Here is a 16,090-nt window from a genome sequence, read left to right on the forward strand (position 1 = left end):
GTTTGCTTGGGGCACTGTAGTGCGCTATTGCTCAATGCTCATAACGTGCAAGAAGGTTAGCATTGTCATTGCCTCATACAGCCCATCGCATTGTGGCTGAAGTGTTAAACTTTAATTGAATTATGGGGCTGTACGTTGCCAAAAGCACAATAAAATTTTCCGGCACAGCGTAGTGGCAGACTCTGGATTAATTTTGACCCCCAGGGGTTCCTCAGCGCGCCCCTAAATTCAACTACATGAGCGTTCTTGTATATGCTCCCATCAAAATGCGGCTGCCGCGGTCGCAATCGAATCTGCTACCTCGAGCAATGCCATAGTCGAAAATCTACCGCGGCAGGCACAGAAGTGCTGATTTGATGTATAGCCGCTTCCGTAGTGTCGCTTAGACGCTACAGTGCTTTAATATGGCTTTGCATCTGCACTCCCTGCATCAGTTGTCTGCTACACAAATTTGCAAGGTGTTTATTTTTCAGAAATAGTACAAATGTACCGTGTCATTCCTTGAACTTAAATTTATTCAGTATGTCCACAACCGCTGTCGTGTCTAGTAGTAACGTTTCCTTGCCTTCTTAAGTCGCCTTTTCCCTCTGTCGACCTCCCCCTACGTATGGGAGCTGCGAGCAAAGAGTGGCAAGGCTGTTATTTACTCGTTTCGTGACTGCATCGGTTCTACCCATTCTCTGCCTGCTCTCGCTACCTCTCCTCTGGACTGTTGCACGTTATTACAAAGGTAAGTGCTGCAGCTGCTGCAATGCTTTTGCAGGGGGGGGGGGGGGTCATGGATAATTACAGCAATGAAGCTGGTATTGTGGTGACCCCCAAGAAGCTCCAGGGAGCATTGTGTCGATACGATGGAAAAGTCCCAACGAGTGTCTCATGTTGCCTTTCCTAGCTGCTATGCTCCTCCCATGTATATACATGCTCTAATGTGGCGTGCAAGACTGTGACAACAGCAGTGGAAAAGTCAAAGGGAAGAGGCAAAGAAAGCTTCGCTTTAGAAAGAACAAGCACAAATCAACAACACTGGTGATGAATTTCAACAAATGATTGAGGACCTTAACCAAGAAAGTGTAAGAGTGGGGTTGAAGATCAATACGCAGAAGACAAAGATAATGTTAAAATGCCTGGCAAGGGAACAAGAATTCAGGATCGCCAGTCAGCCTCTAGAGTCTGTAAAGGAGTATGTTTATTTAGGTCAATTAATCACAGGTGACCCTGATCATGAGAAGGAAATTTACAGAAGAATAAAATTGGGTTAGAGTGCATACGGCAGGCATTGCCAAATCCTGACTGGGAGCTTACCACTTTCGTTGAAAAGAAAAGTGTACAATAATTGCACTCTACCGGTGCTAACATATGGGGCAGAAACGTGGAGGTTAAAGGGACCCTGAAACGATTTTGACGATTTTGTACAAAGGTACTGAATCGTTAAGGTAGGTCCTTCTGATCATTGACGCAGCTAAGTGCTCTGCGTAATGCGTATAATTTATTACAAGGTTTTAAAAAGGCACATCGCTACCGATCGCAGCACGCCACTTGGATCAATTTTAAGCCGATCCTGACCATTTGACGCGATTTGACCATATCAAGTCAATAGGGCCAGCTATCCGATTGGCTGCCCAGGGCGCATCATCCATAATTTTCTAACATCATGGTGAACAAATGTTGTTCGTAATAGTTGAAATGTTAGGTAATTTGTTTCTAGACAAAGAAAGTGGCAGAAAGAGGATGCAAAAGGACAGTGTATCACTACACTCTTGAAAGCACTTCGGGCCTACAGCAAGTGTCGTCTGCTTGTGTTACAACGTGCTCCATGTTGACGCGAGCTGCGCAGCCTGTGTTGGTCTCAATCCGTATTTTTGCAAGCACCATGGTTCACCTTCGCGTGGTGGGCTGCAAACGTAGCGATCGGTGACATGTCAAGCTGCGACATCGTGTCCCTCTGCAAGGCAAACATGCGAGCGAAGTGGCTGCAGTGCTGGTTGTGGGTATCCGATCAGCACTGGAATCTACGCGTTTGCGGCCGTCACTTCTCGTCGAAGGATTACAACACAGCACAGTAGTGATTCGTGTGTCCGGGAATTTGTGTAAACGCAAGCGCAAGCTGACTGCGCCGGGCTATTATTCTAGGTCACTCTAGCTGCGCGTTTTACGGAATGAGGGGAGGCGCAAACGTGAACGACCTAGACTGTGCATGGCACAGAGCTCAACTGAACACAGAAATAATATAGCAGTAATCAAGTGTATTCTACTTTGCTGCTGGTGTAAATTTTTGGAAGGAGCATAATCGTGAACAACACATTGTTTTTATAGATGTTCAAAATGTTTTATACTTGGTTACAGCAATATTAGCTATTTGTTTGGCTGGTTAAGCTTTGCACCACTAACTAGGTGGCTGGACCATGCAGACCGACTTTAGACTGATCAGGCTGTTCACACGGCTCACTTATGTCTGCGCTGACTGAAGCTCCGTCATCACAGCAATAGTAGCATGGAGGGGCTTTAGTTTACGCTTCCACCCATCCGTTAAAATGCCCAGCTCGACTGTGGTTGCTGGAATACCAGACGTGCTTGGCACCGTGACAGAATGCTCGCAACACACGCTACTTCGAAGCTCTTGCTTGGGATTGAGTGCCTGGCGGCTGGCAGTGAGGTTGGAGAGGCTTTGTACGCTGGCTCCAAGAAAACAGGAAGTACATAACACGACGCCATATCATGACGTACGGCCAGTGAAAGCGGAGCTCAGGCCCGATTACTCGGCGATTGAGTTGAGGAGAAAAAGCATAGCTAGGGAGGAGGGTAACTTGTAATCATCCGTAGGTCTCTTAATACGAGACATTTCACACAAATTGTTGTGCGAATGTTTTCCTGTAGGCTGTACGCTACGCGTCTACAAAATTTGTCCGAACCGTTTCAGGGACCCTTTAACAAAGAAGCTTGAGAACAAGTTAATGACCGCACACAGAGCGATGGAACGAAAAACCTTAGGCCTAACTTTAAATACAGGAAGATAGCGGTGTGAATCGGAGAGCAAACAGGCATAGCGGATATTCTAGTTGACATCAAGAGAAAAAAATGGAGCTGGGTAGGCCATGTGATGCGTAGGGCTGATAACCGGTGGACCATTAGAGTTACAGAATGGGTGCCAAGGGAAGGAAAGCAATGTCGAGGACGGCAGAAAATTAGGTGGGGTGATGAAATTAGGAAACCTGCAGGTGCAAGTTGGAATCGGTTAGCACAATTTAACTGTAACTGGAGATCACTGGGAGAGGCCTTCGTCCTGCAGTGGAAATAAATATAGGCTGATGATGATGGTCATCATCATCATCGCCTACAACACCTATGTTACTTCGTGCTGAGGAGACGGTCATAACAGCCGAACGTGCGCACCTATTGGAGGTGAAGTGCAAGTAGACCGAGCTGTAACACCACTCAAGTTTCCGCAGCCAGCTTTGTTGACAGTGCAGATGCGCACAGTGTAGTTGGTGTTGGGTTTGATGGTGATGGTGTACTTGAGAGTGGTTGAGTTCACTTCATGTGGCTCCTTCAGCCGCTCCGTGTCGAATACACCCGTTTCACGTCGGAAAAATGCATGGCCTTCCAGGAGAACCTAGAAGAAAGAAAAAATATGAAAAATATTGCAGGCCTCCTTTCACATCCTAGCAAAACTACAAACAAAATACAGTGGAATCTTGTCGATACGACCTTCACGGTAACCAGAAAATAAAGTGTATCATCCGAAAATTGTATCATGTAACATATTATTCAAATAAATCGTATTATCAGGAAAAAAAATATGCATCATCCCAAAAAATGTATTACACTGAATCGTATCAACAAGGTTCCACTTTACTCTATCGGTCCAATAGAGTTTTCCTAGAGGTTGTATTGATAACACATTGGAACTCTATGGGTATTATCTGGATTCTATTGGTATGAATAGTGTCCAATAGCTGACATCTCTTGGCTGTCTACTTGACCAATGTACCAATAGGGTTCAATAGGTGACCTCTATCTTCCACTTATTGGCCCAATAGAGTTTGATTTCGCAATAGGCTGGTATTGGCACCAATAGGGCCCAATAGGTGATCGCAATTGACCAATAGGTTCGTACTGATACCAATATGTTTCCATAAGCGGGAAATATTTGTTGTTCTTTTGTTTCCTGTTGGAACAATAGAGACTGAAAAAATAAGTAATGCAGCTGGCAATGCACATAGCACTGCAATTTCCCAAATCACTTCATTGTAAAAGATGGAAAGCATACGATAGGGCGGTGTTGGTCATAGAACACGCACGCTGAGAATCTAGCAATTTTGTATACGGTCGGCTTAATTCGCCAGTTGTCCTCTCCACTTTGTCGTGCCAGAGGAGCCTGTGTACGCGCAATTGGATCAATTGCATAATAACACGATTCCGCCTTGCTCAATATCCTAAGTGGTGCCTGAAAAATTGACAGTCACTTTAGCATACGCAAAAGAGGGTGAAGGCAAAAGCGAACGCACTTAAGAGAGATTCATTAAATTACTTGACATTCTCATTCGAATGCGTTATTTCTTATTACTTGTTTTTTTCTGAACAAAGGTTGCAGGTTCAAGTAGCTTAATTGACGCTACCTTAATTAACTGTGCCACAATTAACAGTGCCCTAATTAACACCAAAGGTCATGGGCTCGACTCCCATGGGTCATGGGTGCAAGTGCATTAATTAACTCTATATTAATTTACTGTACCCTAATTAACTTCGCCTTAACACCAAAGGTCGTGGGCTCGACTCCCACATAAGCTCGAGGGTTCAACTCCCATTGAAGGTCGTGGGTTCGAGTGCCTGAATTAACTCTATCTGAATGAACACGATGACGATGGTGACCCACGCACCATCAAAATTGTTGCGCGAGCATTGCTTGCTTGACCCGCACACCATAAGAATTGTTGCGTGAGCGTTTGTATAAAAGTAAGACATGATGCCAGGTCAGTGTAGTAAGTGAATAGAGTCGTCATCGTGTATGATTTCACTTCGAAGACAGTTTTCACTCAAGGACCATGAAGGTTGACTGAATGATGAGACATATAAGGCTTTCGCCTTAATGAGACTGAGTGGACGGGACTGTGCAACTGCGCCAGTTTGTGTCCTGCCATGACAGGTAGCGCGTGGACAACAATCAAGTGGTTACAGTGGACACCTTGCTCCTCAGTCTTTCGAAGTTATTCCCCTATGTTCTCACTAATATGTATGCTGGGATTTGTGCCATTGATTCGCAGTTGTCTGCAGTCCATAATCACACAGAAGTGCTGTTGTGGGACCCGTATGGTGAATACTACCTGATGTATTGGCCACACCGAATTTGCCGGCAGACTTAGGCCTAATGATTGCAACAACAGGGCCCTTGAAATCCTGAAATGCATGCTGACCACCATGTGATCCACCTTGGACATTGCTCACTGCCTCATCTATTAATTACTACGAAAGTTTGCCTAAAGTATCGATGTATCATGTGCTGCGATAGGCCATAGGCTGACGTGACATCGTTTAGTGTGCCCGGAGATAAACGATGTTTCCCTTCAAAATGTGCTACTAATAATTTCAGCAGTTCGTAGCAAATGTGTGCTTTTTATTTCTTTTTTGATGTCTCCGCAGACACATCTTAAGCTACTTCGAGCCTGTGTCAGTAGTTTCGCAACAGATTTTTGCCACACTTCAGCACAATTCCAGTAGTTTCACAACCGAGTTTTGCCACGCAATCAATTCTGAACTTGGCATCATTTTTATCCCTGTCTATGTGGTTTTTATGTGTTTATTGTACTGCATGTTTGAGATAAGTGCTGACTAGCCAAATCTGAATAAAGAACTCTAATCTTTAGCCTTGTGTAAATGTTCCTATCTCGCTAGCATGTATGGTGCTTGGTCGCCCCTCCCAATGAATTCTATTGGACAGTCTCAAAGCTTGCTTCTCTCTCGAAAAGTAGACCAGATACAACTTGTTCAGGCATTGTAACCTCCTATCGCTCTTCTCTTCCATCAGACTTCATGCCTGCAGCAAGACCACCTTGTCCTTTGTGGTGTCTCCGGCAGCCACAAGTGCGGCTCTCCGTTCCAGGAGAGCCGCACTTTTACAATGAAGTGATTTGGGAAATTGCAGTGCTATGTGCATTGCCAGCTGCATTACTTATTTTTTCAGTCTCTATTGTTCCAACAGGAAGCAAAAGAACAACAAATATTTCCCGCTTATAGAAACATATTGGTATCAGTACGAACCTATTGGTCAATAGCGATCACCTATTGGGCCCTATTGGTGCCAATACCAGCCTATTGTGAAATCAAACTCTATTGGGCCAATAAGTGGAAGATAGAGGTCACCTATTGAACCCTATTGGTACATTGGTCAAGTAGACAGCCAATAGATGTCAGCTATTGGACACTATTCTTACCACAAAGAAGTCTGACTTGCCTACTTGTGCCCCGAATCAAGCTGCACTACATCTGCTGCATGATTCCTACTCTGATCGAATTCACATGTATACAGATGGCTCTTCAACTCTGACCGACTACTGGTGCGCTAGTTATTCTGTCAGTATCATTCTGTAACAAGTTCAAGATCAGCCACGTCACAACATCGACAGGGTCTGAAACTGCCGCCCTCCGTAGCGTAGTGCTTTACCGTGCACGAACAATCACCAAATCAATGGGCTATATTCTGTGACTCAAAGACAGCCCTACAGTCACTTTTATCAGCTCTGCGCTGCAGCCCACATGAACAATTGGTAGCAGAGATACGATTACGCTACCATCAAGCGGTGGTCAGAAGTCACAACATTGTATTTCAGCGGCTACCTGGCCACTGCAACATCACTAGCAATGAATGTGCTGACAAAGCTGCCTGTGAGGCACAAGACGAATATGAAAGAATCTCAATACCATTGTGAAGAACGGACGCAGTGCAACACCTCAGCAGTCTTACGCATACTATAACCAGAGTCCTTCAATGTTTTTTTTCTGGTCACGAAACTGCCGCGTCAGTTTCATATAGAGCCAGCGCCTGCCGCTAGAGGCGCAACCGTGCGTGAGAGGGCATGTGAATGCCGCTGCCACTGTGGTTGTGTGTGGGGCAGCCTCGGTATTCTATAGCTTTCTCAACTTCCACAACCGTCGCTTTACTTTCACGTAACTATTTTTAACATTCCACATGCTTAAATAATTGCCTCAGCGCATTTTCTGCCATGAAATGAGTGCCCGGGATGAAAAAAAAAGCCACTCATAACATGGAGCTTGCGGCGGTCTCAGTCCCCCCCAAATTCTGGAATTTTAAGAGCCAGAGCCGCGATACGATTATGAGGCACACCGTAGTGGGGGACGGTTGTTTTGCATTTCGCCTACGTCGAAATGCGTCCGCTGTGCATGGCCGGGTGGTCTCGGTCCAGATTTCTTCATGATCGCCGTTCGCCTCAACACTTCGGTAGGCTACGCTTTTTTAATATTTGCCTGAAATTAAACACCCCGCATTCGCAACAAACCACCAGATGCAAACATATGGGCTGTTGCACCCCGCTCACTCGTAAGTAAGTGCCAACTCTCGGCTGCGCATAGTGCCAGATTGTTCGCCGAGCACAGCTGTTCACTTTCTGTTAAACTGTGGGCAATATCTTATCAGGAGATCAAAAGAATGAAATTGTTATTGCAAAGGGCTGCTTCCGTAGAATACTTAGTGACAAAGAAAATGAAATTGAGCTTCTCTGTACGCTTCTGATTTCTCTGGGCCAATTCCCTAGAGTGGGTATGCGCCACTACCATCTAGGCTCTACATCTACATCTACTTCTTTGCAAAGTAGGCAGGATGCAAACGACCACTCACGTGGTCGTTCGCGTGAGGGTTGAACTGTCAATGTGCGGGACCGAGGTTTCGTGAGGTACGCTGGAAGGCCTTCAAAAATCTTTGGAACGGCGTTAGTCTTCAGCGTCGGCTTCTCACACTCCAGGGACACGGCATCACCGTTGATCTTGAAATTGTACGCAGTGATGATGTCCGAGGCATCGAAGTGTTTCGCGCACACACGCGTATACTTCAATTCGAAGTTAAAACCGCCACTTTCCTGTCGCGGTATGGCCCGTTTCCATTTCTCACGCTGCTCCTTGTCAATAGGTAAACAGAACCACACCTTTTCGGTTGTGCCCTTGGAGCCGGAATGGCACCCTGGCACACAACACGTGTTCAGCATCGTTGTCCCACCCCGCTACTTCAACTAAACAGTCGAGCACTCGAAAAATAGTGCAGCACATGCACAGAACGCACCTGATCACTCAGCTCGCCTCGTACGATGCAAGCGTTTCGGTACGCGAACGATGCCCTCTGTGGCACAGTGGTGCCGCGTTGCGGCAGCTTTGGGCAGCGTATGAACCTCTCCTATAGCGTGACGCCGGAGTTTCGTAACCAGAAAAACATAGGACTCTGCTATAACTAACAAAATGGAATACACCAGAGTTTACCAACCGGTGCCTATATGCCATGGACCCACAGATGCAATTACAACTTTTACCGGGTTTTAAATGACAAGAAGGAGCCTTACTGTGCCGCCTGCGAATAGGAGTTTCTTTTACAAACTCCTATTCATTCCTAATTGGAATGGTGGACAGTGCCAACTGCAGCACATGTGGTGTTGAGGAAACTACCAGACATTTCTTATGTAACTGCCCCAGATACGAAGATGAGAGGACTGCCCTTCGGACGGCTTTGGGGCACTTAGACGACAGACCTTTTACAAAGGAGAGGATCTTGGGCCCGTGGCCTCGTGCGTCTGCTATGTGCACGGCTACAAAGGCGCTGCTGCGTTTTTTTCGGGTGCACAGTCCTGTGTGACCACCTGTGACGAAACTCAGCGATGAACGCTTGACTGCGCAACCGTGCAGGGTGTGAACTTCTCTCTTCCTTCTCTTTCCATCTCTTTTCGCCCTTCCCCAGTGCAGGGTAGCCTACCGGGCTCAGCCTGATTAACCTCCCTACCTTTCCCTTATGACTTCTCTCTCTCTTACTAAAAGGCCAATTTGACCAATACTCTATAGAACCAATACAACTATAGAACCAATAGACCTATAGAACCAATAGACCTATTGCTGTCAATAACCCAATAAGCTATTGGATTTCTATTGAAAACTTTTAGTAGGGCAGTTAATGTTGCTTTCATTCTTGCATAAGCCTTGTTTGCAGGTGCTGTAGGTTCTATATCAGAGGCCACTGTGAAACCCAGCTTGAGAGACATATGAATAATTTTGGCTGTACAATATCTTAAAACACAGTTAAGAAAGTCACTTATTAATTAATATATGCTCAAATTTTTCCACTCTGGCAATGCTCCTGGGTCCTTGAAGTAGAAACCGATCATAATAACGTACTGGAAAAATAATTATTGAAAAGGGAGCAAAGGTATTTAGCAGGCCTAACTCCACATATTTGTGCTGCATTTACACTCTTGTGAGATTCCTACTAGCAATCACTACATAATGGGAGAAAAACTGATAAAGGTTACCCACATGAGATCACTTCACTACTGACTACAGTATGGGCCAGATCTTGACTGACTAGTGTGATTGACCAATGTGTATGAGTCAGCCAATCACAAAATTCTTAGCACAAAATGCACTCTCAATCTGAGTCGAGAATCTCACAATCAGGGAAGAAGAGAGGCAGAGAAAAAAATGCAATTTGGAAAACAAAAGGCAGCTCAGCTTACCTTGTAACCAACAATTGTACCACGCGCGTCCTCAGGTGGGTGCCACGTGATGATGCCATATGTCATGTTCATTTCCGTGTTTGCAAAACAATGCATCGTCACATTCTGCGGTGCACCAGCCACTGGAAGATCAATGCATATCATGTAAAATTTGTGTATTTGTGTTATCTCCGAGTAGCAACATGGCTGATGAAGCAGCTGTGATATAGTGATCCTAGTTATCGATCCTAGTGACCAACTCCAGATCAGGTAAGGGCGTCCAAATTCTTCAAGTGTACACGGGCACCCAATGTACAGCAGGGAACAATAGAGCGTGCGGCTGGCAGTGTGGAGAGTGTCACATGCGGAAGTCTTGATAGCGAGTCTACAGGCACAGAGCAGATCTGTGCACGACATCTGTAATACGACCGAAAGATGGCAGCATAACGCTGAAGCCACTTTTACCTCTAAACATTGTAAGATGCCAGTTCATTCATCATTTCTGGCTCCAAAGAGTGTGCACCTTTCCTTACATTTTTTAGGTGCAGTTTGAAAGAGTTTCCAATGGTCCATATTTATGCGAGTGCTGTGAATGCACTTCATTTTCCACATCTGTACATTACTCGTCATCACTGAGCAGTACAATTATAGTGAGTGGCATGTTTGCTAAACAATAAACCTGTGACCTAACCATTGCCTCACAAGTGGTGGAGGTGCACGTCCTCTGTTCTCTCCAACCTTCCCTTGAACAATTTTCTTGGAGCTCCACACAGGTCACCACTTGTGCCAACTGCCCTATGCCATGCCACAAGAGGAGCAGCCTAGCATGGCAGCTGGGCTGGTAGATCCCATGTGGCATGGAGAAGTGCAGCTGGCTTCACTGCAATGACATCATGCTTCAATGAGGTGGCAGAAGTGACCGTGCTCTGCACCTGGGCATTTGCTTACAAATGCCAGCATGTGGTGCTCAGTGGAGTGGCAGCCTAGTGACTATGCCAGCCATACACTTCCATGTTCCCTTACGTGGTTGACTGTCCATGAACAATCAAACCTCAAACAGCACTCGGATTACACTGTAAATGCAGTGTAATCCGAGTGCACCTCCTTCATTAGTGTAGCATCCTCCTTTTCCTCTCCACCCTCTGTGACCCAAATCATACTCTCGCTCAGCTGCTTCTGACATCAACCATTGCTGTATGCACAAGTAAACAACAAATGTGACAAAAAGATGTGTAGAAACTATCGATGCTGATAGTCAATTTAAGCAAATAGCCAAACACATTGAAAGCTGTTCGCTTAATGAAAGGAGTGGTGCACTTGACAATATGTATTTGTTGCAGTGAAGATATTTAGATAGAATTGGTTGTTCCATTTCATAATTTTGTAGACAACAGAGCCGTTAACCAGCACATTTATAGTGCGCGCCTGAAAGAGCTATGTCAGGTGGCTTTTGGCGATGACCACACCTCGCAATACTAGTGAGTGCCAATTTGCGTCAGTGCTTTTGTTCCCACCTTTGACCGCCAGCCAGTGATCCCAAAAACGGGCAGATGAGCTAAAAAAAATCTATTTGCATTAATGGAGCAAAATGTGTTAAGAAATGGAGTTATACTTCTTGGTAGCATGCAGAAGCTAGGCCAATGCAGCTTTCACTTTCTTTTCACAAATGTAAATGAACATGAAGGATCTTCAAATCAGAATCAGCTTACTTCCATCAGCTGTGCTCACATCCAGTTGCTCAGACCAATTTCCACAGCCAATGATGTTGCATGCACGCATCTGGAACAAGAAAACATAGCAATGTACCCAATCTTTTATATCTGCACAATAATTAATGAACTCAGTAATACTTTATAAATGCACATTAATGCCAAAATACAGAAGTGCTAGCACCTGTTAATGCATGGCTAAATGCAGATAAAAAAAATGAAATAATGATCATCGTATTTTTCTCAGGCATAGGAAAGGTGCTTGATGGCTTTAAGGCCAATAAGAAGAATATGTAACTAATGAAGAAACCTCAGTGAAAGCCAGCTATAGCTAGCTCATAGGCTTTTGTTAAGAGAAGGTAAAGTCCAGGCAGACCTGCCACAGAAGGACAATATATTTTCACTGTCAATGGTGGCATCAAGCTGCATAAGCTATGAGGAATGTCAAGAACATTTTGTGTTCACAAAAAGTAGGTGCTAACAATATGTTTGTAGGGTGAGAGACTAACTTTTGTCTTGTAGCTTAGATCATCTAGCACCTTCATGTGTAACATGACTATTGAATCACTTCAAAGGATTACGGACAGATTTTAGCACTATGGCAAGTGCAGTGGCGGCAACTCTACGAATAGCAGCAGTTAGTGCAGGCAAGATGAATGAACTTAGTGCAACAGCAGGGTGATGAATATGAGGAAAAAGAAGAAGTTTTCTTCGAAGTCAAATGCTCATTGGGTAAGTCCTTTTTTATGCAATCTCTATGAATGCTATCAAGACCTACTTACCTGCTTAGTACTACATAGCTTAGCATAAAACATTTGATATCAAAATTTCATGGCCTTTCTTCACCAACCTTAGCATTACTACTACTAGTCGAGTTGTGCCAAAGCTTTGTGTATAGTTTTCTTGCTCCTGAGCAGGTGTGCCTCAATGAGACTTAAATGTATTAAGATTGGCAAGCACAACTTAATCTGGATATATATTCTTTTGACAAGCAGCAGCTGATCGAGGGTCACAAATTGCTTTTAGTTATTGTTCTTGTCACAAAGGGGAAAATAAGGCGACAGTTTTAGGCTCAGATGGTGTAAATCCTCCATGTGGAAAAAAGTATTTGTCTAATGAGCATGGGAATAAACAACTTTCAGCAACAGCAAAACACTTCCTTTCATATGTCATGCTATGGAAAGGATTATACTGGTGGCTTTACCCTGAGTACACAAACTTGAAGGTGTCCAGGCTGGTTCTCGGTTGGTAAAGCATGTTACTACTTAAAATATGCAGCCGCTACTAACCTGAAAGATGTACTGTTCTCCTGGTGTGAGGCCCACGTAGACATACATGTGCTTCAGCCTATTCTGGGGCTCAGCTGAAAGTGTCGTTTGGTTGCGGTGTGTTTGACCTGGACGATAGAGCTCCAACTGGTACTGGCTGATGTTCGCACCATTATCATGGCTGGGTCTCCGCCATGCAAACACCAGCGTCTCGTTAGTCGTTGCAAGCAGGTGCACCTGGCTGATCTTTGGTGGAACTGGAAGAACAAAAGCAGAGGACCTTTGATTGCAGTATTGCGTTCACATGGGCTGTTTGGCATGTGGCTTATTGCAAAAAAACAACAACAACAGAATAACCTTCACGTAATGTCAAATGTAGCTTTCAAAACTAGATTAATGGACTCACAAAGGCAGGGTACCCTAGTGCTGTCTTAACAAATGTGGCAGAAGCAGAGCTCATTCAGCCTGAGGAAGACCAAAAATTCAAAAGCTTGTTAAGTTAAAACAAGAATCTCAAGATAGTGGTAATACTGTGTGTTCACAAAATGGCACACAATCCAAAGAAGACAGTCGCAAAGGCAGGAGTGAAACATGTTTACAGAGCACAAAAATGATATATAACTTTTTTGCACAAAAGTGCCTCGGCTTTAAGTGTTTACACTGTTTTCACAATAGGCTTCTGACTGGAGATGCAAGTAGTTGCTGTCACTCAGCAACACTCTTGATGATAAAATCCAAACATTAGAATTAAAAAGCGAATTCATGGCATTATCACAAGAGAAATGCTAAATACAAAGTCTCTAAGGCACAAGTAAGATGCATGGACATAATGGAAATAACAGCTATGTGTGGAACGTAGCTACTGACAAGCCTTTCAGTCAGCAATATACAGTATATGCTTAATGCAAAAGTAGTCAAAATGTGAAGCCATGGTCTTATGAAAAAGAAGTCTTTATAAAGTTGTTCACAAATTTTTACAACTGGTGTGTACAAGCTTTATGTCTATAGGGCTACTCTGAAATGTGTCTATTTATGCTGGGGAATTGGCAAGGACAAATGAACACTGCATTCAAATGATTTGCCTGCTATGGCCATGTCTCCTTCCATTTGTTAATATTCTCGTTTAATACATACAAAAGCTATCGTTAATGTAGTACTCAAGCTGAAGTGGTCACGTTTTTCACATTATTAAATAAAAAAAAGGAGTTCAAGAAGTATTAAAGGAAAGCACCAAAGCAGGTATATGTGGCAGATTATTTAGCCAATTGCAGTGTTTCTTTTTAAATTTTGAGTTCAAGCACGACACGATGGCATCTCATACCTCCTGGAATTTTCACCTATTTGAAGCCTTCTCCAGCAGAAAAGTCTGCAAAAGTTGCCAGTTTAAGCATTTGTCATCTTTCAAATGCAATATGATCCAGGTGTTGCCGATGAAGTCACCTAGAGCTGGTGTGGAAATCGAAGGGTGGAATTGGCAGCTGTAGTTTGTTCTAGCACTCTTTTCGGCCTCCTAAGACCCACTTGTCTTAGCAGGGCGCACCACTTGTGTTAAGTGAGACTTGTGCAATTTCACAAGTGTAATCCAATCGTCTAGTTCAACTTTATGCTCCTCTTTTGTGTCCCTTTGAAAAAAAAGCAGAAAGCAATGAATCTGAGGATGGACTGCTCATCAATAGAAGCTCTCTGCCACTAGCAAGAACACCAGCTATTATCTCTTTTTCTAACACAGTTACATAGTAGCAGTTCTTTTGACCTATCCTTAAATCAGAAGGAGCCTGTAAGCTAGTGTGTATACCGTCGGGTGGCATGGTGATGTTTCGCTGCTCCCAGGGGCCGTTTCCCACCGAGTTGACAGCAGCAAGTCGGAAACCGTAGGTGGCACCAGGTGCCAGGTAGTGGACAAGGTAGGAGGTCATGTTTGGTGGTACTGCATTGTGCACGTCCAGCCAGTCGGCCTCAGTGGAGTAGTTGCGCACCTGGAGGTGGTAGCGCGATACAGGCTGGTTGCCCGAGTGGCGCACACGCCAGCTAAGCTTCGCTGTGCGTGCGTCCTCGGCCTTCAGTGATGACAGGTTCACCTCTGGGGGCTCTGTGAATGGTGATGACAGGGCAGTGTGAATTTTATGCCTCTGGAAAGCAGCAGGAGGCACTTCAGATGTTAGTGGTTGCAAAATATACAAAATACGCTAGAAAAAAAAAGCGATATAAAAGAAAAGGTGCTGATCACACATGATTAGCCAAAGTTTAGCAATATAACAGATTAACAGCTGCAACTTCTAAGAAACAAAAATGTACCCAGGCAACGGATGAACTCAAAGAACAGAAAAATTACTTTGTGTCTCAAGATTCAGTAAGCTTTTTTTTCACACGACGTGAAAAATAATTCCATGTTGCTTCTTACAGAAGCGTGCTGTAAGGAAAGGTATTTTTGTGCTCAGTAAACCATGGGTAACATTGTAGGCCCTGACAACAAAACATCTTAACACCTGGAACACTCGTAGGCAGTAAAACATGTGACATGGCACAGTTCCACTTCACCTGCATGGTTTATTGCCCAGAAGTACAAAAGTGTGCATGGCTTTCAACCAGGTTCATTCTCCATGCTAGTGCACCCCGCAAAAAAGATTTGCACAGGAAGTTTCTGAGCTCAAGAAAGAGGCTAGTGCAGGAAAGTCAGAAGGAAATGCGATATGGAATGATAGCTTCTGAAGCTTATTTTCATGATGCAGTGCAACAGGGGTACTGAAAAACAAAAAAAAGTAAATAATGTCGCGATGCGAAATAAAATGGTAAGTGTAAGTAGCTAGGGCCATGAGGAACAGAGCTGAGGAGGCACAAACTTGACTAATACAACTAGTGGACCATACAAAAATGGTCCCGAAGCGGTACGCGAGCTTTGAGACTGCCTCTCAAGATAAAGATTCAGGCAGCGGCTGGCCCAGGATAAACTGGTTAGCTTCACTCACGGCGCTAATATTTATCTATGCTTTTCTATTTGCATACCACAAGTAATGCTTTTTGAATCTAAGGTCTGGTGATTCACTAGCTCAATATTAACTCAACACATTCTCAGCTCAACTCAATTACCTCAATGCATTATGCGGTTCTATATTACCATGAGTATAATGCCCACAGCCGTCTTTCTACACAGGCATGCAGTAAGTTATCTACTCTTGTTGATTGTTGCTCACTGGTGTAATGGGATCAGAACATTTTGGCTACTGAATTGTGGAGATCACAATGACACTGTAAAAGAATATTTCAGGCTGCATGAGACAATGGTTTAAGCCATTGAACTGTCTTACCCTTTCTCTTTTGTGGGGAATCTGCACCAGATGCAAGAAGGAATTAGCACAGAGAAGTAACAGCTTGATCCACTATGAGCGCAACTACTCTAGCTGCTCACTAAGGT

The 16,090-nt window shown here is 44.2% G+C and overlaps 1 protein-coding gene across 1 annotated transcript in view; it reads right to left on the bottom strand.

Annotated features, from left to right (window-relative positions):
* LOC119432839 (tyrosine-protein phosphatase 69D) overlaps positions 1-16,090 on the bottom strand; it is a 106,485-nt gene that overhangs the window by 33,784 nt on the left and 56,611 nt on the right. Inside the window, exons 5-9 of the mRNA XM_037699994.2 lie at positions 14,474-14,767; positions 12,700-12,935; positions 11,411-11,480; positions 9,723-9,844; positions 3,391-3,610 (exon numbers count right to left, since the gene is read on the bottom strand). Coding sequence (XP_037555922.1) covers positions 3,391-3,610; positions 9,723-9,844; positions 11,411-11,480; positions 12,700-12,935; positions 14,474-14,767 — 942 coding nt within the window. The remainder of the gene's footprint in view (positions 1-3,390; positions 3,611-9,722; positions 9,845-11,410; positions 11,481-12,699; positions 12,936-14,473; positions 14,768-16,090) is intronic.

Source organism: Dermacentor silvarum, chromosome 11 (genome assembly GCF_013339745.2).
Source record: "Dermacentor silvarum isolate Dsil-2018 chromosome 11, BIME_Dsil_1.4, whole genome shotgun sequence".
NCBI classification, from domain to species: domain Eukaryota; kingdom Metazoa; phylum Arthropoda; class Arachnida; order Ixodida; family Ixodidae; genus Dermacentor; species Dermacentor silvarum.